Source organism: Passer domesticus, chromosome 20, assembly GCF_036417665.1.
Source record: "Passer domesticus isolate bPasDom1 chromosome 20, bPasDom1.hap1, whole genome shotgun sequence".
Classification (NCBI taxonomy): Eukaryota; Metazoa; Chordata; class Aves; order Passeriformes; family Passeridae; genus Passer; species Passer domesticus.
The window spans coordinates 10783958-10806126 of NC_087493.1; the positions used below are offsets into that span (position 1 = coordinate 10783958).

At 44.2% G+C, this 22169-nt stretch overlaps 2 protein-coding genes and 1 long non-coding RNA gene across 18 annotated transcripts in view; 1 reads left to right on the forward strand and 2 right to left on the reverse strand.

The window, feature by feature from the left end:
* LOC135284204 (myosin-1B-like) overlaps window positions 1–3387 on the reverse strand; it is a 33972-nt gene extending 30585 nt beyond the window's left edge. For 6 of the 11 annotated variants that reach the window (XM_064395596.1, XM_064395595.1, XM_064395588.1 and 3 more), the window contains exons 1-2: window positions 3266–3387; window positions 1108–1182 (exon numbers count right to left, since the gene is read on the reverse strand). The gene's annotated coding sequence lies outside the window, so the exon portion shown is untranslated. The other 5 variants (XM_064395587.1, XM_064395592.1, XM_064395591.1 and 2 more) reach the window with 2 other exon arrangements.
* LOC135284219 (uncharacterized) overlaps window positions 2573–22169 on the forward strand; it is a 60270-nt gene continuing 40673 nt past the window's right edge. For 5 of the 6 annotated variants that reach the window (XR_010349658.1, XR_010349659.1, XR_010349661.1 and 2 more), the window contains exons 1-2: window positions 2573–3319; window positions 16460–16632. This is a non-coding gene — a long non-coding RNA (uncharacterized LOC135284219). The remainder of the gene's footprint in view (window positions 3320–16459; window positions 16633–22169) is intronic. The other variant, XR_010349663.1, reaches the window with a different exon arrangement.
* On the reverse strand, window positions 4391–20778 carry LOC135284212 (myosin heavy chain, skeletal muscle, adult). Its single transcript, XM_064395613.1, has 38 exons — window positions 20343–20778; window positions 20112–20255; window positions 19864–20020; window positions 18213–18240; window positions 18000–18114; window positions 17822–17914; window positions 17629–17692; window positions 17434–17532; window positions 17224–17327; window positions 16986–17124; window positions 16245–16363; window positions 15997–16146; window positions 15276–15446; window positions 14252–14561; window positions 14024–14097; window positions 13061–13148; window positions 12849–12966; window positions 12414–12537; window positions 11619–11755; window positions 11245–11500; window positions 10268–10510; window positions 9986–10162; window positions 9755–9900; window positions 9577–9667; window positions 9099–9488; window positions 8820–8946; window positions 8525–8643; window positions 7873–8069; window positions 7332–7515; window positions 7080–7245; window positions 6784–6908; window positions 6330–6638; window positions 6025–6228; window positions 5631–5756; window positions 5366–5536; window positions 5170–5274; window positions 4932–5027; window positions 4391–4630 (listed from the first exon to the last, which is right to left on the reverse strand). The coding sequence occupies exons 1-38, from the start codon at window positions 20547–20549 to the stop codon at window positions 4475–4477; spliced, it is 5829 nt and encodes a 1942-aa protein (XP_064251683.1). The 5' UTR covers window positions 20550–20778; the 3' UTR covers window positions 4391–4474.

A 22169-nucleotide genomic window follows, 5' to 3' on the forward strand; every position in this document is an offset into this window, starting at 1 on the left:
AGCATACAAATCACAACCCCTCACTCTCTGTCTGTGTAAATATTTAAACTGTTCTTCAAATTTTCATGGAGTCAGATAATTTCAACATTGTAACAAAAATATCTTTTTAGGATTTGTTTTTGTTGTTGTTGATGATGATCCTAGCACAGTAAAAATAATTATGTAATAATCAATACACCAAAAGAATAACCATGAACAGGCTGGTTTCCTGGCACATCAAGGTCCCACATTGATAGGGGACAAACATTTGTCCAATCTGTAGCAATGGAAATTGTAAATCTTAGCAACAATCCACAGGAAAACATCCAGTCCCTGCCATATTTTCCTGTACACGGTTCTTCCTTTGGCCATGAGATTCTCTGTCACAGCTGAGGGTCCCAGCCCGTTCCCTTGCAAACACAGTGCTACATTTTAGTGTGTAGCAGTGCACCCCTAAATATTTTTTCTACTTTTTTCATAATCATCAGAGATAAGAATTAAAATGATCCATCTAGATCGAATTGTTAGGAAATGAAAGAACAGAAAAACACCCTGGAGAGAAGGAATAATACAATCTGATACATTTAAAGTGTATGCATCAGAGTGCAGTGGAGAAGGACTTCCTGCAAACACTGGTTGTTAACAACACAGCTCATGCTCTGCAGCAGGAGTTCATGCTGGATCAGCAGCAGTCCATTAGTCATGACATGTTAGTAAATCACACAAGAAATTCAACACCATTTTTGACAGGAGCAGGTGCATGACATGAATGTCTCTAGACTTTGGCAAATCTTCAGGAGTGTGTAATTTCATTCCCCAAGAAGCAAAACAAAGCTGAGCATTTTCAGATTGTCCAGTAGCTTAGTTCTTCTTTAACAAGTTTCTTTTAACAAATTTACCTCTATAGTCACAGAATTAGCCATGCTAATAGTTTCAGGGTTGGATTGTGAACATAACCAATGGAACAACGCAGCTGGCAAAGTACCAAAGCCATCATCATCTGACAATTCTTCATTTCACAAAACTGAGACATAAACCTATGCAATGTGTTCTCATGCCACACAGGACACATCCAGTCAAGAAGACACTGAGAACCAAGAGATTTTGGGCACAAGAGGACACGCTTACCAAGGAAAGATTATTCTCTGTCATCACCAGATTCTTAGCACGGGCACTGATTTATGAAGGGCGTACAAACAAAACCTGGGGGAAGACAAAACAAAAAGGACTGAGGAACCCCATGAAGAGTTCAGCAGGAACAAACCATGCAGACCTGTAAAAATCTCCTGTGAAAGAGCAGGTGTGTGTGGAGAAAAGCCAAAGGGCTGTCTGCAGAGTGACAGTGGGGTCAGAGCTCTCAGAGAAAGAGCATCTATATAGGACAGCCTGCAGGAACACTCTTTTTTGATGTGGGTTTTAATCCTAATTTTACCTGCCACTTCTCCTGGGCTGGACCAAATTGCTTTCAGTTTAGACTTGTTTTGGAGCAGTAAGTGGCTGAGCCATTCAGAAATGTGCCCTTTCCAGAGTATGCCAGATTGCTGAGGATGTCAGGGAGCAGCTGGATGCCACAGGAACTCAAACTGCAGTCTTTGCACCTACCTTAAGCTCTGTGCATCAGAGGGAAGGTAACTGGCCTTGCATTTCCCTGTTGATTTAGCTCCATGGACAGAATCTCTCATGCCAGACATTCCCTCAGACAAGCAGCCAGTGACCCATTTGGCTTATGTTAATAAGACAAGTCATCTGAGAGTGAACAGTAATACCATAGTGAGAATAAATATCCACTGTCCTTCCTGGTGTCTCCAAACGCCTCTGATGGAAATTTTACTATGCATTCAGTAATTATATTATCAAGCTTTCCACTTCTGACTCTTTGAGGAGGTGTGACAAAATGTTTGAGAGTGTCTAGAACAAGACAAAGAGCTTGAGAATTTAATGAAGCATTTGTTCTTGAGTTGTTTCTGTAACTCAGAATTACTGTTAAATAGAAAAGAGCTCTTCTGGACTAAATTTGTGTCTTTTATAAGCCAAATGCTCTTTAAATGTCTTCTCCATCTGCACTGATATCTTTGGGAACAGTTTCTAAACATGACTGAATTTGGCTTAGTAACTCACACTTTACTCAACAGGACATGAAAGTAGGACACCTTGCCTTCTAGAATCCTACCTATTTTGAAAGATTTTTCTTGTTTCTTCTTTGACTGATATACTTTCCAACAAGCTTCCTACCTGTCAACACTGACTGGTTAATTACTGGGTTTAAAATGCATGAGAAATTGTAGCATTTGTGACTTAGAAGCCAGGCAGACTGTGGAGCTTTCCAAACATACTTGTCATTCCCTAGGTACCTGAGACACTGCCAAAATATCTTCAGTAGTTGTTATTGCATGTCCAGCTAAGACCAGATAAAAGGCTAGGTTTTTAATAAGAAAACAAACCTAGAAGAGTAGCATAGGAACACTGAACCAGCAGGAAGTCTTGCCCTCTTCCTTTATAAGCCTCAACATTGCGAAAAGAGGGAAGCATCAACCACTTACTTTCAAATAAATACAACCCTGAGAGCAGTCGCTCTCCCTGGGCTGCTCCAAAGGGTGTGCAGTGCAGGTGGCAGGACCACTGGCACTGTGCCTTGTCCTTTTGTCAGCCACACACTCCCAAGCATGTCCGTGGTTCCCTTTCGGGGCAGAGTGCCCAGTGCAGGTGAGGCCCTGTGCCCTGAGCAGTGCCTGCTTCCATCAGCTCAAGGTCTTTTCTTCCAGCATTGATGACCCAAACTTTTCCAGCTGTTCTTTGGCTCATCCCACCTATTCTTTGTTGTGTCCCAGTGGGGAACACATGAAACTGGCTGGCCCACCTGGCTGGATTTTAACGCCTCTGCTGTGATTTGCTGCTAACAGGTAGGCCAGGCAGTTTCAGCACCCAGGTTTCAGGGAGAGCGGCCAAGCAGTTTCAGCAGGTTTAAAGCACCCAGGCCTCAATGAGATGGGCCAAGCAGTTTCAGCAGTTTTGAAGCACCCAGGTTTCAGGGAGATCTCCCTGCTGGTCTGCAGTGGAGCAGGGCCCACAGCAGGGTCCCCTCGATGGCTCCAGGCTGCCATCCCCTGGCACCGGGCCCTGCTCAGCTGCTGCCCGGGAGCTCCCTGTGACTGGCAGGAGCCTGATGGACCCTGAAGCTGAGAATAAAGCTGAAGGAGCCTTGCCCCCATATCAACAGCCTAAATGGTGAGGCAAAAGGCACAGCCACAGCCCAACTGATGTCTTTGTGCCCTACACCAGCACCCACCCTGGGGCATCACCACAGGTGTCTGTGCTGTCTTCACATGACCAATGGACAGAGGTAAGTGTGGGACAGTGGGCAGCTGCCTCATTGCACCCATGGTCTGTTCAGGCTTTCTCTTCCTGTGGGGGAGCAGACAGGCACTTTCCTTGCAATCCCTGCCAGGGTTTACCCCTCATCTCGACTTCCACAAAGCTGGTGGGGTGCTCACCTTCCTGCCCAGTCCCCAACACTTGGCCTCTATCCTGAAGCTGATTTCTCTGATGGGACCTACTGGTACCATTTCATATACCTCCATGTATATATCCCAAGATTTCAGGCCCACATGCAGGGTTCAAGCCTGTATGGCTATGTCCTGAGACAGGGAAGGCATTTGATACACATTTCCAGTAAATGCACTTACAGAAGTGCGATTTGCCCTTTTCCTTTTATACAAGGTTATCTTAGAAAACTTATCTTCCTAAGTCCCTGGGTGCAACTAGTCTCCATGGCCTTGTTTCTTCTTATTTTCTTTTCTGCTACCACTGCAGAGAAATGAGCTGACATTTTCACACAATTATGCAGAACATGTGGCAGACCTCCCTCTTGAAAGGGGATTCTCAGCCCAGAGTCCATATCTTCACAAATAGCACTGCATTTTGTTTCTGTATCTGTACAATTTTGTGATTTAACAGTATATCAAATATGGTGTATTATTTAATAGCACTGTTAGCTGAGTGTCATGGAAGCCTTCTAATGTAAATTTCTAATGTATAATTCCTTGTCCTTCCTTAGTGCCTGAAATAACTAATATAATTTCATTGAAAATATGTTCTTCCTGTTCAATATACTCTGACTTACTCAACAGCTGCTTGACAAACACAGGCAACAGCACTTTTCTCTTTCACTCTGTGTCTTTCCGGATTACTTATGACTAAGAAGCTGACTTTGTTCATTCGCTAAAGTGTTATTGAAGGGATAACCATGTGGAAATTAGATGATAAAGAGCTGTACCACCTCAAAGGTTTTCTAAGGCAAAACTGTGTCCAAAGACTAATGGTGATCCAGACCGCACCCGTAAAAAACAAATGATAACTACTCATGATGTGAATGCAAATGAATCTACTCTTTATTCTCTATGTATTGAGATACTTGAAAATATCAAATCTAGAAGACAGTGACAGAGGGTTCACATTTTGTGCAGCCCTCAGGTCACTTTGCTGTCTCAGAACATCTTCACTCTTCCTCTTCTATCTTCTTGCCGTGAATGTCGCGGCTCTTCACTCGGAGCTTGTTGACCTGTGACTCTGCAATGTCAGCCCGCTCCTCAGCTTCCTCCAGCTCGTGCTGGATCTTGCGGAACTTGGAGAGGTTCACATTGGACAGTTCCTCCTGTGTGGGGAAAGGGAATCAGGGGTGAGGAGACCAGGGCAAAGGTTTCACTGGGTGTCGCCCCTGGGTTTGTTTACTCTGGCCTCCTCTGTGAAACAAGCTGCAGAACTTCCCTTAATGAGTGTCCCTGACTGCAGGATGCCCAGAGCTCACCAAGGCCTCGAGAAATGATAGCAAAGCAGCGTGGCCAAGACAGTTATGTCTCTGAAACTTCATTCATACCCCTCTACCTCTATTCACCTTTATTCAGCATGTGTCCTGCCCAAATGGAATTTTTGCCCTTTCACCAGTTACTACTTACAGCCTCCTCAGCTTGTCTCTTGTAGGATTTCACTTTCATTTGCAGCTTGTCCACCAGATCCTGCAGCCTCAGGACATTCTTCCTGTCTTCCTCAGACTAAAGCAGTTGGTAAACAGAATAGACAGTCAATTCTTGGTTCTGCATCATGTGAGATTAACAATTGCCCTTGGGGATGGTGTGGGTAAAATGTGACTCGCTGTGAGAAAGCCCTGGGAGAGCAGGAGAGCTCGTGCCTTACCTGGTAGGTGAGTTCCTTCACCCTGCGCTCGTACTTGCGCACGCCCTTCACGGCTTCAGCGCTGCGCTTCTGCTCAGCATCAACCTCCCCTTCCAGCTCCCGCACCTGCAAGGACAAGCCCATCCCTGCAGCTGCCCTGACAATGGCTCTCCAAGGAGAGACATGCTCACTCAGGCACAGCCCCAGCCCTACACACCCTGGCCTCCAGCTTCTGAAGTTGTTTCTTCCCTCCCTTCAGTGCCAGCTGCTCGGCCTCTTCCAGACGGTGCTGCAGGTCCTTCACAGTCTGGTCCAGGTTCTTCTTCATCCTCTCCAGGTGGGCACTGGTGTCCTGCTCCTTCTTCAGCTCCTCTGCCATCATGGCTGCCTGATCGGAGCAAAGGGTCAAAGCCATTTTGGGACTGGACATATTTTAGGGAGAGTACATTGATTGTCAGCAATGCCAGGAGTGTCCAACTCACATCAGTGATGGCCTTCTTGGCCTTCTCCTCAGCATTGCGAGCTTCCTGGATGGTATCCTCCATTTCACTCTGGATCTGGGAAATGTCCGTCTCCAGCTTCTTCTTGGTGTTGATCAAGCTGGTGTTCTGTGCAACAGGAAACACAGGATTCCTACTGTCAGACCAAACGCTTCAACATCAAGGCCTGAAAATGCAGCTGGAGTTTAGGGAAGTCTGTAGTGCAAGAGACTTCTTTAGCACCAGAGCAATTAAACCAGATATTGAGAGCTGGATGGAGGGGATATATTGCAGCACACCTCTTCAAATGTTTACACAGTAATCACTTACAAGACAAATAACAATCTAAATCTCTGTTCTCACTTGTGAACGTCAATAATTTCCAAGAGCGCCTGACCTGGGTGTGGAGGAGCTGTGCACGTTCAGTGGCATCCAGAAGCTCCTGCTCAGCCAATTTCCTCGACCGCTCCGTCTGCTCCAGGGCTGCCCGGAGCTCCTCAACTTCAGCCTGCAGCAGGTTTGCTCTGCGCTCCACCATGGCCACCTGCTCCTTCAGGTCATCCTGTGTCCTCAGAGCATCATCCAAGTGCAGCTGGGTGTCCTGCAAAGAGAGACAAGGGAAATTACCAGGCCTCAGTGGGTGCTTGAGTAGCAGAAATGTCAGGGATCTCATTTCTCTTTCTGTAGCTCTGCTGAACGGACCTTGAGCACAGCCTGGGTATTCCTCAGGTTCTTCTGTGCCTCTGCAGCCTGGCGGTTGGCATGGCTCAGCTGGATCTCCATTTCATTCAGGTCTCCCTCCATCTTCTTCTTCAGCCTCAGGGCTTCATTCCTGCTCCTGATCTCAGCATCCAGGGTGCTCTGCATGGAGTCCACAACTCGGAGGTGGTTCCTCTTCATCTGATCAATCTCCTCATCTTTCTCTGCTATCTTCCTGTCAATCTCAGACTTCACTTGATTGAGCTCAAGCTGCAGGCGCAGGATCTTTCCCTCCTCATGTTCCAGGGAGGCCTGCAAAATTCAGCACAAAGAATATTTTACATTCAAAATAAACTTTTAGCAGTTCCATATGAAAGGTAGGCTTGCTTTCCTGCCCTCTCTCCAAAGGACTACATGCATACTCTTTGTGGTGCTCATTAATTAGCACTGTCTGTACCTCAGCTTCCTCCAGGGAGGCTTGCAGTTCAGATTTCTCCTGCTCAACCTGCTTCTTCACTTTCTCCAGCTCATGAATTGCCTTTCCTCCCTCCGCAATCTGCTCCGTGAGGTCAGAAATCTCCTCTGTGGGAACAAAGATCAATGGCATGGTCAGGCACAGAGCAGAATGGGAAGGGCCCTGTCCCACCAAGGTGACAGGCATCTCTGCAGACGTGCAGGCACACACCCATGAACAATGGTGGCAAAGGCTGATAGTGAGAAAGGCCAGGGAGGAGCAGAGGCCCAGGGACTTACGCTGCAAGTTCTTGTTCTCCCGCTTCATTGTTTCCAGGTGGTCCAAGGACTCCTCATAGGCATTCTTCATCTTGAACAGCTCCGTGCTGAGAGAGCGCGACTCCTTCTGCGAGGCCTCCAGCTCAGCCTGTGTTTCCTCATACTTCTGCTTCCATTCTGCCAGGATCTGAAGAGAAACAGGGTGTGACTAGGGCTCTGGCCATCACAGAGACATGCTCTGGCCAGGGGTATTGGTGCTGGAGGTCAAAAGACCTTGTCAAAGTTCTTCTGCTTCTTATCCAGAGCAGCACAGGCAGCATTGGATCTCTCCACATCAATCATCAGGTCCTCCACTTCATTCTGCAGCCTCTGCTTTGTCTTTTCCAGGGAGGCACATTTGGCATTGACAGCCTCAACATGTTCCTCTGCATCCTGCAGACGCTGGGCCAGCTTCTTCCTGGAAGGAGACAAGCACAGTTGCACATTAGAGCTTGGAAAGACATGAGTTCTATATTATCATGAGAGGTCAGCTGTTCCCTTTAACGGTTTTGAACTAAACATTTTTTACAGGTGTGCAGGAATCTATCCTTTGCTGTTTCCTATCATCTGTGGAGGATTAGGCCTGTCTTAGCACTTCCAAAGCCTATGTTTTCTCTTCCAATCTACACTTTTCTCTCTCTCCTCCCTTTTTTTACAAAGACGGTCTATCCTTGCTTCCATCCCATTCTGATCTTATCCCACTCTCAGAGATTCCAATTTCCCTTGACCAGTTTCAGTCTTCTCCAGTCATTTCCCATCCTGCTTCCCCACATACTTGGCCTCCTCGAGCTCCTCCGTGCGCTGAATCGCGTCTGTCTCATATTTGGTTCTCCACTGGGCCACTTCACCATTGGCCTTGGACAGGGCTCTCTGCAGCTCTGCCTTGGCCTCCTGCTCCTCCTCATATTGTTCCCGGAGCAAGTCACAGTCGTGGCGAGCAGACTGCAGAGCATGGGCCAGGGCGTTCTTGGCCTGTGGGGACATTAGGTTCGGTAACCTTAATACTTATCTTGAAATGTCTCTTCACTGTAAACTTGAAAATAAAATTGAAAGTAATAACTAGGAAAATGTATATCATGGAGCTGGTGAAGCCCTCATTGTCATATTCAGGAGCATAAGGATGCATTACTGACTCTTGGGACAGTAATCTGCTGTTTGAGTATATGTTCTGTCATGTGTGCTGAATCCTGTCTGAGAGGGGATCATCCGAATTTCATGGAAACCTTGTGGATTACTTCCTCCAGCACCTAAAATATCTGCTTCCTTCCATATCTAGAGGAAGAGTGAGGGGTTGTTCATTCGTGCTCTTCCCTCCAGTCCTACATGTGTGTTTAGGGATGGAAATTTGAGGCAGTCTCGTGTCAGATAGGATTCTGCAGATGCTTTTGGGGCTGATGTAGGCTGTGGACAGTAGGGTACTGCCAGACCTTGATTTCTTCCTCCAGATGCCTCTTGAGTTCCTCAATCTGTTGGGTAAATCCTTGCTTGCCCCTAGACAGCTGAGAAATCAGAGCATCTTTCTCCTCCACCTGGCGGGAAAATTCACCTGGATAAGGAAAGGGAAAAAAGGAAGCAGACTGTTACTCCTATGACACCTTCTGCCTGTAAAGCCACATAACCAGGAATAGCCTGGAGAGCTTATTCTAGCTGCCACCTTGTACTATCTGGCTTGCTCAGAGCATGCAGGTCCTGCCATTGAAATTTGGGAAGAGGATGTCTCACCTGACTCCGTCTGCAGACGAGCTCTTTGTGTATTGAGGTCATTGATCATGCGCTGATTCTGCTCTTCCTTTGTTTTAATCTCACTCAGCTGATCTTCCAGTGTGCGGCACATCTTCTCCAGGTTGGCCTACAGGGGAAGCATGGGAAGGGAAAATAAATGATGGTCTGCACTCTGCCTTATTTTCACAGTGGGGGTTTTGTTTCTGGGAATGCGTGTGAAAGAGTCAGCTTTTGTGCCACACTATGTCCCTGTGAGCATTTTCTCCTGCAGCTCCATACCTTGGCTTTAGAGACTGACTCCATGTTGCTGGCCAGGTCATCAATCTCCATCTTCAGCTCACTTTTCTCCTTCTCCAGCTTCTGCTTCACGCGTTGCAGGTTGTCGATCTGCTCGCCCAGCTCAGCTGTGCTGTCCGCGTGTTTTTTGCGCAGGGCGGCAGCCGTGGCTTCGTGCTGCAGTGTGGCCTCTTCCAGGTCACGGCGCATCTTCTGGAATTCTGCCTCACGCTTCTTGTTCATCTCAATCTGAGCTGCTGTGGCCCCTCCTGCTTCCTCCAGGCGCTCGCTGATCTCCTCCAGCTCCCTGGACAGGTCAGCGCGATGCTTCTCTGCTTTAGCGCGAGAGGTTCGCTCTGCCTCAATTTCCTCCTCCAGCTCCTCAATGCGGGCCTGCAGAACAGCAGGGACCCTTGACAGCCATGCCCTCCTCCTGCCTGAGCTGAGCCTGAGCAAGGCAGGGGAAGGAACAGACACTTGCCTGCAGCTCTTTGATTTTCTTCTGAAACTGCATGCCCAGAGCCTGTTCATCCTCGATCTTGCTCTGGATCTGGCTGATTTCAAAGTCTTTCCTTTGGACCAAGTGAACCATGTTAGAGCTCAAAGAAAAAAGACAAGTGCTGCAGCCCAGCACTCAGGTGCCCCAGAGTCACACTTACTTCTTCAGTTTCTCATCCAGCTGCTGCTTATCGTTCTCCAAATCCATGATGCTGTCCTGGGCCAGCTTCAGGTCTCCTTCCAGTTTCCTCTTTGCTCTCTCCAGGTCCATGCGCAGTTTCTTCTCTTGCTCCAGGGACCCTTCCAGCTGAACACAACAAGACCATCAGGCCTCTGCCAGCCAGCTTGGACTCCATACCTGTCCTGTTCCTGCTCTATGTCTGTGTGCTTACATCATCCACTTGCTGTTCCAGCTTGGTCTTGGCTTTGGTCAGAGTATTGACTTTGTCTTCCTCTACCTGCAGGTCATCCAGGGTCTGCTGATGTGCCTCTTGGAGGGCTTTCTTCTCTTTTGTCAGCTTGGCAATGGTCTCGTCCAAGGCTGCCATCTCCTCAGTCAGGTTTTTAACCTTTGAGAAGAAAGGAGCAAATATAAATAAAGGAAGTAGATATAGAAGTCCTGTAATAGCACAGGAGTCTTTTTCAGAATGCGAGTGGCAGGTTCTACCTCATACCTTGTTTTCAGTGGCATGTTTTTCCTTCTCCACCTTGGCCAACGTTAGCTCAAGGTCATCAATATCTTTCTTCAGCTCTGAACATTCATCCTCCAATTTCCTCTTCTTGGCTGTCAGTTCAGCATTAATTTCTTCTTCATCCTCAGCTCTTTCAGTCAGCTCCTTAATTTTGGCTTCCAGCTGGATTTTGTTTTTGATGAGTTGGTCACACCTTTCCTCAGCATCAGCCAAGCTATCTGCTTCCTGGTGGGGAGACAGAAATTTGTGGGTTCTAATGTTTTAAACTTCCTCTGCTCTGCCTTTTTTAATCACAGAGTAGGCAGGTTTAAAATAGCAGCTGAACCTGAAACTCCAGGAACGGAAGGATCTTGAGTGGTGTCTACTGATAATCTTTGGTATTTGTAATCAATATTTATTCCAAAGTTTTTGTGTCTCCCAAATTTGTCTCCCAGGTCAGTTATCTATGAAAATGCCCTATAACACAGGCACTATTGCAGAACTGAACATTGTAATTCAATTTCTAATTTCAGCATAAGCATCAGCTTAGAATATGGCTTTCTTCTCATGGAAATTGTAGTTACTTTATTTTTCTTTAGTTGTCTCAACAAAACCTTTAAATAGTTGTAATTTACAGGCTTTTTCATTTCTGAAAACACTTTTTTGGAGAAAGAAATGTATCAGTTTTTTGCAGACTGCATGGCCAATAGAGTTCTGGCCTATCAGCTACCTCTGTGGCTTCTTTCTAGGCCACATCTAGGATCTTCTCTGGTAACTAGGTGATCATTCATTGGGTGTTTAGAAACTCCCTTGTCCTATTTGAGTTTGAATGGGAAGTATCCATGTTTCTGAAAATAATCAAGTCTTTCTTGTAGCTGTATGTAGGAAAAGTAGGTCTTTCTGTGAGTCTCTTTGCAGGAGAAGAAGCATTCTGACAGTATATAATTCTTTGTCCAGGGGAAAATGAAAGTGATACTCACAGCCTGCACTTGGAGCTGCAGGTCATTTTTCTCCTGCACCAAGGCCACCATTTTCTCCTCCAGCTCCTTCCGCTTTGCCTCAGACTTTGCAAGCTCTTCCTTGGTTTTCTCAAACTCTTCCTTCATGTTGGCCATCTCTTTCTCAGACTCTGCACTCTTCAGCAAGGGCTTGATCTTGAAGAACAGCTTCATCCATGGCCAGTGTTTGACATTCATGAATGAACGAACATTGTACTGGATGCAGAAGATGGACTCTCTGAAATGAAATTCACACAGTTATTGTATGGATATTGTATGGATATGTATGGATATGGATAATTTAAACTTCATCAATAAAGTTCCATGAAAATCAAATAATTATGACAAATATCTACCTCCTCTCCACCATTTTCTTATACTCCACTCTCATCAGGAAGCCCCTGCACCTGGCTTGCGTGCGAGTGATGATTTCTGCCAACTTGTCATCTCTCATCTCCTCCAGGAGTCCCAGCAACCCAGCTTTGAAGAACACCTTGAGAAAGGAAATGTTGCACCATGTCATTGTGATATAGGATACAACAGAGCACAGAGTCATTCAGATTGCTGAAAGACTTTAAAGGAAATGATCAGTGTCACCTTGGGCCCCCTCCCAGATCCTCTCTCCAAGGGCTTAGGACTTCCTGTAATCTCAGCCTAAGCATTCAGTCCTTGTCTGAACTATATGTCATGAGTACTGGTTTCCAGTTCAGCCACAGCCTCAACCACTCCTCTGCCTGGTCATGGACACTGGTGAGCTCTACCATGACTTATTAATTCCTGGCTTGATGTTAGACCAGTCTCACTGTGTGAGATTGTCTATGTCCGCTAATTAATGACTAGGGCCTTGCCTTTTTAGCCTACCTATATCTGACCCTGAGAAATGTTGAAAAACAAAGTTTTATGGCTCCAACTTAGACCATTCTTATTGTAACAAACTTGATTGATAGTGTGGACTGAGTTGAGTTGACTGGAGTTGAGTCTAATTCCTGGGTCATCCTCACTTCCCTTGATTGAGTACTGTGAAACTGGGCACTTGCTTATAGCAGCCCCTAGTCTGGCAGCTCTGTTATGTTCTTCTGCTGTGCCTGATTCCCTGACAGAGCCCACTCTCACTGCACTGGACAAACTTTTAACACGGGTCTTGTTTTTACCTTGGTGTGACCAAATTTGTACTGGGTATGGTCTACATCAATGGATCCAAGGAGCTTCTCTGAAGCCTTCTTGTTGTCCATGAACTGTCCCTCTGGGATAGCACTGGCATTAAGTACTCTATATCTGTACAAGGAAACAAAACATTAAGAAATCATTTGTTGAAACCACCACCAGAACTTTTGAGACTGTACCACTGAACCCATCTCATGCCTAGAGACAGTTCACGCTCTCAGGAGAGGATATGGGGAATGTTTTTAATAGCAATTCCAAGTGCAAAACAATCCTGATCTCAGCACTGCCGCATCATGATAAACCGATGGTGAAACATCTATAATAATGATCAGTACTGCTTTCAAATAAAAAGTTCAGAGTATATTATAATAATCAGGCTGTTCAGCTTGGTCTGAATTGGCAGGAAGGTTCAGAACACTTACCTCTGTTTGAAGTCAGCATAGAGGACTCTGCTGGGGAAGCCTTTCCTGCAGATCCTGATCCCTTCCAGCACGCCGTTACAGCGCAGCTGGTGCAGCACCAGCTCATGCTCCATGGCACCTGACAAACACCACCATTAGTGACTACCCTGCTGTTTGACACTCAGGAGAAGAGTTTCTTCTGCTCAAGCTTTCCTCCCCTTGGCTTGCCTTACCAGGTGTTTTAGTTTCATTTGGGATGATGCAGCGTACAAAATGGGGGTGAGTGCTTCTCAAGTTAGCCATCAGCTTGTTTAAATTCTCCTGTGAGATCATGAAATGAAGTTTACATTATTAAATATGATCAGTGGAATCTTAAAGTGGATGTAACAAACTGGTGTTTCAGGATGCAGACCTGTCTTCTCTAAAACAATCTGCAAAACTCCCAAAAGGAAAATTGGAAACCAAAGGCTCCCAGATTTTGGTTTTGAAGTTCTTTTATAGAATAATGTTTGGCATTACTTTTTCTTGACCTCCTCATCCGAATACAGGGCTATTATCTCACCACTTTCCCTTGAGCTGATAATTCTTGTGGTATAGAGTTGGGGTTCGTAAATAAATGTAACACTCCTGATCAAGCATGACTAGCATCTGATTTGTCAGCTAAGTAGATTGTTTCTAAATAGGAGGGGATAGTATTTTAAGAGGCCATATAAAATGACACTTTTAATAGTAATTGAGTCTCAAACTTTGAAGACAGATGAAAACTGACCTCACAAGTCATTAATTTGATATAATTTAACCTTCACTCTTTTTCACATTGAAATCCAGCCATTGCCTTAAAATCCTGTAATCTTGGAGTAATTTATTTTGTCAAATTCTACTATGAGACAGTACTGAAAATCTCGCAAGAGACAAAAAAAAGTATAGGAAATATAGCTGAATGCCTTGGAGAGGATTTTAAGAAAGTTAGCTGGTAAGTTACCCACTCCCATCTAAGTAGGTGAACGTAACCCTTTAGATATTTTTGTGGAATATTCAAAGACGGCATTATAAAAGGAATATTATGTAAGTTACAAGGATGGAAAGAGAAGGGTTTTAAAGGACGACAAGAGTTACATCCAAAATGGAAAGAGACCTTCCAGATCCAGAATAAAAATGCTTTCCATCTTTAAGGAGATAATAAATACTCTAATTACCCTGAAGAGAGCTGAGACAGTCTGGAAAGAAGAACCCTTCTTCTTGCCTCCCTTCTTGCCACCACCACCAGCATCTGCAAGTCACAGAAAAGAAAAAAATTGTAATAATATGGACACGATATATTGGATACTACAGAACACAAATCCTCTTTATATTTCTAGTGTTTGCAGCTTTAATTCTAAGAAAACTTTGTCCCACATTAAAAATACAATTTCCACAAAACTGACCTGCATCTGCTCCACCATAGTTGGCAAAGAGTAAAGCCAGGGTCTTCACAGATGACTTCTGGTACAGCCCAATGACAGTTTCATTCAGAGGGTCCTTGTTCTTCTCCAGCCACCCAGTGATGTTGTAGTCCACTGTGCCAGCATAGTGCACCAGGGAGAAGTGGGCCTCAGCCTTGCCTTTGGCAGGCTTGGGCTTCTGGAAGTTGTTGGACTTGCCCAGGTGCTGGTCATAGAGCTTGTTCTTGAAAGAGGTGTCAGTTGCCTTGGGGAACATGCACTCCTCTTCCAGGATGGAGAAGATGCCCATGGGCTGGGAGAAAGCACAAGTGACAAGGGAAGGTTATAATGGAAATGTTCAATATCACTTTGGATGGGATGTTCAACTGCCTCATCTAGTGGCAGGAATCCCCTCCCATGGTAGGGGATTGGAACAAAATGTTCTTTATGGTCCCCAAACCATTCTGTGACTCTATGACAATGACAAGAAACCTATGCTATGAATATAAAAGTCTGGTTGTGTTGTTGGAAGTATATCTGGATGAAAGCTTAGGTTTACCAGGAGTCGTTCTGAGTCAAAGAGTTTATTTCTTCCATCCCTTGCCTCTCTGCACTCTGTCTTCATGGAACTGGTAGGAATGTCTGACCAGTTTACAAGCCATGATAAAGAGAAAAATATGGGGAAAACAGCTACAAGGGGCTCTGTAGTTTAGGGAGGTGAAGTGATATGATATTTATTTATCAAATTTGCCTGTAGACTTTGGATTTGAGCCTTTGGAGAAGGAAGAAAAGCAGACTGAATTCAGTTTGGTTTTAGAAGTCTTTTGGTGGAAGTCCAGGCTAATTTTCCATGCTTGAAGACTGGATGAGGCAGTATTTCTCTTTCCCAGGCTAAACTAAATTTCAGTACAAAGTACTTTCCTTAACCAATGCTACATGTCTGGCTGTGAGTTCTTTCTGAGATGACTGTGCCTCAGAAACATCAGAGTATTCTAACAACCATCATATACATGCAAGGAAAAGGTACCTTCTCAATGAGCTCAATGCAGGCAGCCAGGTCCATGCCAAAATCAATGAACTCCCATTCAATCCCCTCCTTCTTGTACTCCTCCTGCTCCAGCACGAACATGTGGTGGTTGAAGAACTGTTGCAGTTTCTCATTGGTGAAGTTGATGCACAGCTGCTCAAAGCTGTTGAACTGCCCAAAGTAAGGAAAGGTGCACAGGTTCTCAAGGTGTGCCAAAACACACAGGCCTTTGCTGCCGTTCTCCTAAGATTGTTTGAACTTGAAACACCAGTCCAAACCCTACTATACCAGCATGTGTTTCTACTCTAAGACTCACTGTCCTTGAAGGACATTTCCATTATTACTTTGCAAATCAAGCCAAAAGTGACAATTCTTTTTCACTGTGCTACTCAGATACAAGTCTTTGGTAAGCTCAGTATCTTCATGGTGTCAGTTCTCTGAGCTGATGGACAGCAGAAACCTTCTCAGTGTCCCACCCAAGAATTTCCCTGGCCTCAGAACAATAATCTGGTCATTTTGTGTTCTGACACAGAAGTCCTTGCACCATCACAGCATTCACAGAACAGGAAATGCTGTGAACTTGCCCAGACCACTGCCTTCACAAGAGCATCCACCCCTTTGGCCCATAGCTGTGTGAGCCTTAGTCCTCTATGTGCTTCTGAGTCCTCCTGACCCCTCCTTGCCCATTGCTTGACTTTGGTGTCAAACCCTGGCTCCTTACATCAAAGATCTCAAAGCCAGCAATGTCCAGCACACCAATGAAGTACTGCCTGGGCTGCTTCGTGTCCAGCTGTTGGTTGATACGAATAACCATCCACAGGAACATCTTCTCAAACATTGCCTTTGCCAGGGCACCCACTGAATTGTTCACCTAGAGCAGAGGAGACAGGACTGGAATTACCTCTGAAGGGCAAGGAAAATTGTGCACATACTCCTTCAAGCTGTGCATTCTCGACTGTCAGATGTTACCTGTGTCACGTTTTGACCTTTGGTCACATATTCATTCCCAACCTTGACTCGGGGGTAACACAAGGCCTTGAGAAATTCAGCTGAGTTTAGGCCCGTTAGGTAGGCAGCCTTGTCAGCCACTAGAGGTGGGGGGGAGAGAGAATGAAAAAAGCATTTGTTTACATTCAGTCTCTGGAATTCAGGTGTTGTGAACAACTTTGCTGTTCATGTTCTAGGAATGGAAGAGGATTTATCTCATTCCATATAGAAGGCTTGTGAAGGAATGCAAATTCTGGATGCTACTGATGGTGGTCTTTGAAAGCAAGAAATAACAAGTATGGCTTGGATAAGAAGAGCTTGAACCTGGAATTTCCCAGAAGAATAACAAAAGCCTCTAGCAAGACATAAGGCAAGGCATATTCTCTTTCTTTGGGAAGGGGATTGCTGGGTAACACAACTTCCAGAAATTATTTCATCAAAACCAAATTGCCCCTAAGGTTGTCTTAGTGCTTGGAGGTTTTCAAGGGCGAGAGAGAAATATTCTGTATTGAAATTGAAGTTTCTGCTTTCTGGCAGCATGATCTGGGGGAGCCACCATTGGATAGAATAATGGAACTTCCCATGATTAGGAAAGCACCTCTGCAGTTAGAGGGACCAAGGGCAAATAAGGAATTCTCAGTGTTTTATATGGAGACTCAGGTAACTGCAGTGTGCCTGTGGAGGCAGAGAAGGACACAAATCAGCCCCTGAGTTTGATAATACCTTCAGTGCCATCAGGCTCTGCCTGCTCCTCTCGTTGCTTCTGCTTGAACTTCAGGTTCCCATAGTGCATGACAGCCCCTGTCAGCTTGTAGATGGCTGTTTTCTCATCAGCACTGAAACCCAGGATGTCAATGGCGCTCTGCAGTCAAAATAATGAATTCAAAAATGTGTCCTTAGTGGGTCAGAGATGGCACCCTCAAGTCATGCTCGGTAGGTACTTTGTTGCTGTGTTACTTACATCTGTAGCCATCAACTCCTCCTGGTCATCAATGCTGGGGACAGTGACCTCCCCTTGACTCACATAGTGGAAATCATAGGGGTTGGTGGTAATGAGGAGCATGTCTGCAAAGAGGAAGAGGCAAGGCATAGGTTTACTTTTGCCAATCAGGTGAGAGAGGGAACTGTTCCTCAGTGATCAACCCCAAAAAGCCATAATGCTCTTTCCTACCAATTAGCTCTGGCTTCTTGTTGGACATGATCTGATAAAAGATGTGGTAGCTCCTTTCCGCCTTGAGCTGGAAAGTGACTCTGGACTTCTCCAGCAGATCTGCCCAGGGAGGTAGAAAGAGTTAGACACTTGTGGGAATGTACATGGAGATGGGAATTTGGGAAGGGATGGGAGCAGTCCAGGAGAATCTCTTACAAGTTTCAATGTCAGCAGAAGCCAGTTTGCCTGTGGCACCAAAGTGGATTCTGATGAATTTGCCCTGTTAAGCAGAAGCAGCAGCAGGTCAGCCTGGATGTCTTCTGCTGACATCTCCTTTGCATGAAGAACTGCTCAGGCATCAAGTGTGTTGCCATGAGAGGGAGAGATTTTATGCAAAGCAAGAACTCACAAAGCGTGAGGAGTTGTCGTTCCTCACGGTCTTGGCGTTTCCAAAGGCCTCCAGCAGGGGGTTGGCGCTGATGATTTGATCCTCAAGCGTTCCCTGCAGGGACATCATTATTCAGTCACTGTGTTTGGTTGACAGGGCTATGACAGGCCAAGCATTCAGTCTTTCCTTCCCGACTCACCTGCATTTTCCCTGAGGTCTGCTCCTCCTTCTTCTTGTCCCCGCTGGCTGCAATTGTTGCAAAGTACTGGATGACACGCTTGGTGTTCACAGTCTTCCCGGCCCCGGATTCTCCGCTGCCAAAGGCAAGAGAGAAGCAGAGGGTGCGTGGTCAGGCAGGAGGTGCCCTGGCACCAGGCAGCCCCGCAGGGACCTGCGCAGGGGGTGTACGTACGTGATCAGGATGGACTGGTTCTCCCGATCTGCGAACAAGGCAGACAAGAAGAGATTATGATTATTATTATGTGTCATAAATATAATTGGTTTAATTGTTCCTGTGACTTTTAGAAGGTGCACTAGCAGTAGGCATCTATTTCCATCAATAAACCTTTCTACCTTCACCCCTACTTCCTTTTCAATATTTAATGTTCCTAGATCCATCTGGGAAGCTGATGTCTTGAAGTTGAGGTGATGCCAGGTAAAGCACAGTTGTACTTCTTTTTCTGACTATTCCCTTCATGTCATACTATTAATTTTGTTTGTAAAGATTATTCCAACTAATGATCAATTTTGTAGAGTTACTGATTAAATTCTCTATCAGTAAGCTGATTTGAACTGGAGCATGTGCTTCTCATAATCTTTATTAAATAGGAACAACTATTCCTGATCAATCAATAAGCCTCCTAAATGGTTTCTAATGTTGTTGGCCAACTGATTATTGCCTAAGGAAAATCAGAGTAACATTGTAAATATGTAGTAACCTTTACCAAAGCAGTCTGTCATGATCTAGAATATTCTAATTTTGGTACTTACATACCTGGAGTCAATATTTCTCTCTGCTATATCTTGAGCTGAGTTTGCTTTCCACAATTTTGTCTGGTTGCTTTTCTAACCTATGCTCCCATTGCAACTCCATTGACCAAATATTTGCACTATAAAAACTGAAAAATCTCCAGGAAGTCTGAAGAGACTAAACAATTAGGGAACTAGCTTGTAGTCGAGGAGTCTGGGTTTGCACTCACAAAATTTCTGCATGTCTGATGAATGTGTCAGCAAGGGTAAATATATGACAACTTACATGAATACAACCCTGATAAGACACACCCATCAAACATCAGTTTAATATTGTTTGTTTTCATTGTATTCTCTTCTAATTAACTTTCTTAATGCTCTGAAAGCTACAGATTTAAATACAATAATTGGGGACAAAAGAGGGAAGAAGATTTCTTTAACAAATTAAAATACATGTTATTATACTGTTATCTATATTTCTGAACAATCTGCTCTATCCTAAAATTCTGGATATTTAGACAGTGCTAGAAACATTGTCTTTCTTTGGTATTTCTTTCCTTTATAATAATGAATGAAAAACAAGAAATTGATTCTGAGACAGGGGAAGGAAGTTATCAATTTTCCGAGCAGGTTTCACTGCAATTTCTGACTGAGACTGATTCCAGAAGTTTTGTAAAGCTACCATAGGAAATATTGGCTCCAATGTTGAAAGTACTTTCCTTTTACACACAGTGTTATTTACAGAAATTCAGACTAATTATTTTCAGTTCTGCATAGCAAATCATTCAAAGAACAATCCTTTCATCTGAGAAAAAGTAGAACTTCAAAGTATATTCACATTTCTTGAATGGAAAATCTGACAATATATTCAGTGTTAAATCATATCCTCCCAAACACGCTGGACATGAAAATTTAACACAGTTTTCTATAAACTTTACCTAAATGATGATGTTCAGTAAAAAATCTATTTACAGTGATGACAGAACATCCACATTCACAGCAACATTAAACTGAACTATTGTGCAGTGAAGACTTTTTTTCTCTTCTTTGAGTGTTTACAGCCAAGTGATTTTAAAGAAAATCATGAAACTCACCAGTCAGCATGAACTGATAGGCGTTGTCAGAGATGGAGAAGATGTGTGGAGGGGCCTCCTGGCGCTTCTTGCCTCGGTAGGCCAACACCACCTCGGGGTTGTACACCGGCAGCCACTTGTAGGGGTTGACAGTGACGCAGAAGAGACCCGAGTAGGTCTGCAAGGAAGGGACACAGCACCTTGGCTTCCCCTGAGCCTGGCCCAGCAGCTCCTGGGGCTGCCCAGAGGAAGCTGCTGCTGCCACTTACGTAGATCATCCAGGCTGCGTAACGCTCTTTGAGGTTGTACAGCACAGCGGGTTCGTGCAGGTGGGTCATCATGGCCATGTCCTCGATTTTGTCATACTTGGGAGGGTTCATGGAGAAGATTTGATCTTCTTTCACAGTCAGGGTCTGTCACAGAATAGAGAGATGCATGTATATCAGCTAAGAACCCAGAGTGGAAATTAAATTTTATTTCTATATTCTGTATTTATTCACCTCTCCACCTTCAGTCTTGACAGTGACCTTCCCTGCATCCTTACTCTCAATCTTCCCTTTCACATAGGACTCCTTTGCATGTACCACAAAGACAGAGGTCTTGGCATCAAAAGGTTTGTTCTGGGCCTCAATTCTCTCCTTCTCCGATTTTCGGAGGTAAGGCGCCGCCTCGCCAAAGGCGGCCATGTCAGCGTCTGGAGTCGACATTGTTGCACTTCTTCAGGAGCCACAGTCAGCAGGGTCCTCTGCAGGCTACAAGATATGTTGTGTCAGTGAATGAACATCTTCATGTGAAAAAATGGAAATCTCCTGCACTTTGATCTTTTCAAATATTAAAATAGGTAAAAGCAAGTCAAAAGTTGGATTTAAACTTCCCAGTCTTGGCTGAAAATACTTACATAGCTGTCTAAAATTAATACTTAGACATCCAGCTAAGAGACCATGTACAGAACAGCAGTTCAGTGTACAGTATGTCATGAAGTCGAACAGTATTATTTCAACTTTGTGAACTCTAGCAAATTTGGCTGTTCCCATGAGAGAGTCTCTTTTTGTTTTTTGTTTTTTGTTTTTTTGTTTTTTTTTTTTTTAATGCTACTGAAAGGCTCTGAAATAGTTCTTTTTCCGATAGCAAGTGATGGCTTTCTAAAAATTACTTGCTATGGATAATTCATCTTGCTTTATAATAGATATAAATGTTACTATTGCTTGTTAATCCTTCCACAAATCTTAAACTCTTGGATTTCATCTTGTTCCTTAAAAGTTGTTAAATTTTGTTATTGATTTTGGTGGCAGAGGTCACTGCTACTTGAAAACATAAAAACTCATTTTGTGTTGCACAAATATTCAGATCTAATATATAAGTTGAAGGAAAACATGCTGCCTTCAAACCTACAATAAAGTTACTGCTGATAGAGTCCATCTATGACAGAAGTGGATATCCAAGTCTTATAGGAAGTTAAATGGAATAAAAAGGTATATGTTTTGTCCAGCAGCTCACAGGAGCCAAACACTTACCTCGAAATTTTCTGCCAAGACTGGGCACAGCACTCCAAAGAGACTTTTATAGACTCTGGTATGCAGATGCTTTTTCCTTCTGTCAAAATATATTTTGCAAACCATCTTTGGCAAAATATTGTCTGGCAAACTTAACTAATGGCATAATTGTCATTTGACCTGATATATTTAGAAATGTTTTGCATCTTACCATCCCTGTAGATACACTTCCTATAAATAGTCTGACAGGGCTATTAATATTGGTATCTGGACTAGTCAAGGCACTTAAAGAACTTGGATGTATGATTTATTGGTTCTTCTATGATCTTTACAGGTAACTTAATCTTTGATCCAGATGGGTTTCTTTGGCATTTCTGTACTTTTGCAGATGTAAAAGGGAAATAATGTAATGTATCTTGTACATGTGGTCCTATGAACTTAGAGCTTGCCTTTTCATCATTAGAAAAGGCAGCTCTACAAAAGACAAATTCGTATTAAAACTCTTCCAGTGATTCATTATGTATTATAATAAAAAGGGGAAAACCAGGCGTATAGTGGGCCAGGAATATCAGATAGAGAAGAATCCAACAGAGAGCAAGGTCAGATACGGTTTCAAGTTTGGACATGTAGTTTGTGCCTTCAGTGTGAAATGTGACTCCTTAGCTATAAAAGCAATTGAGTATGTATGTGAATAAATCCTCACTTGGTATTTTGCAGAAATCAAAAAATTCAAAATGTGCATACTAGAGGAATGTTCACTATTGCAATAGTCAGTCATAAGTGATATAACAGAAAATTCTTCATAGTTTCAAACAAATATGATTCATAAAATCT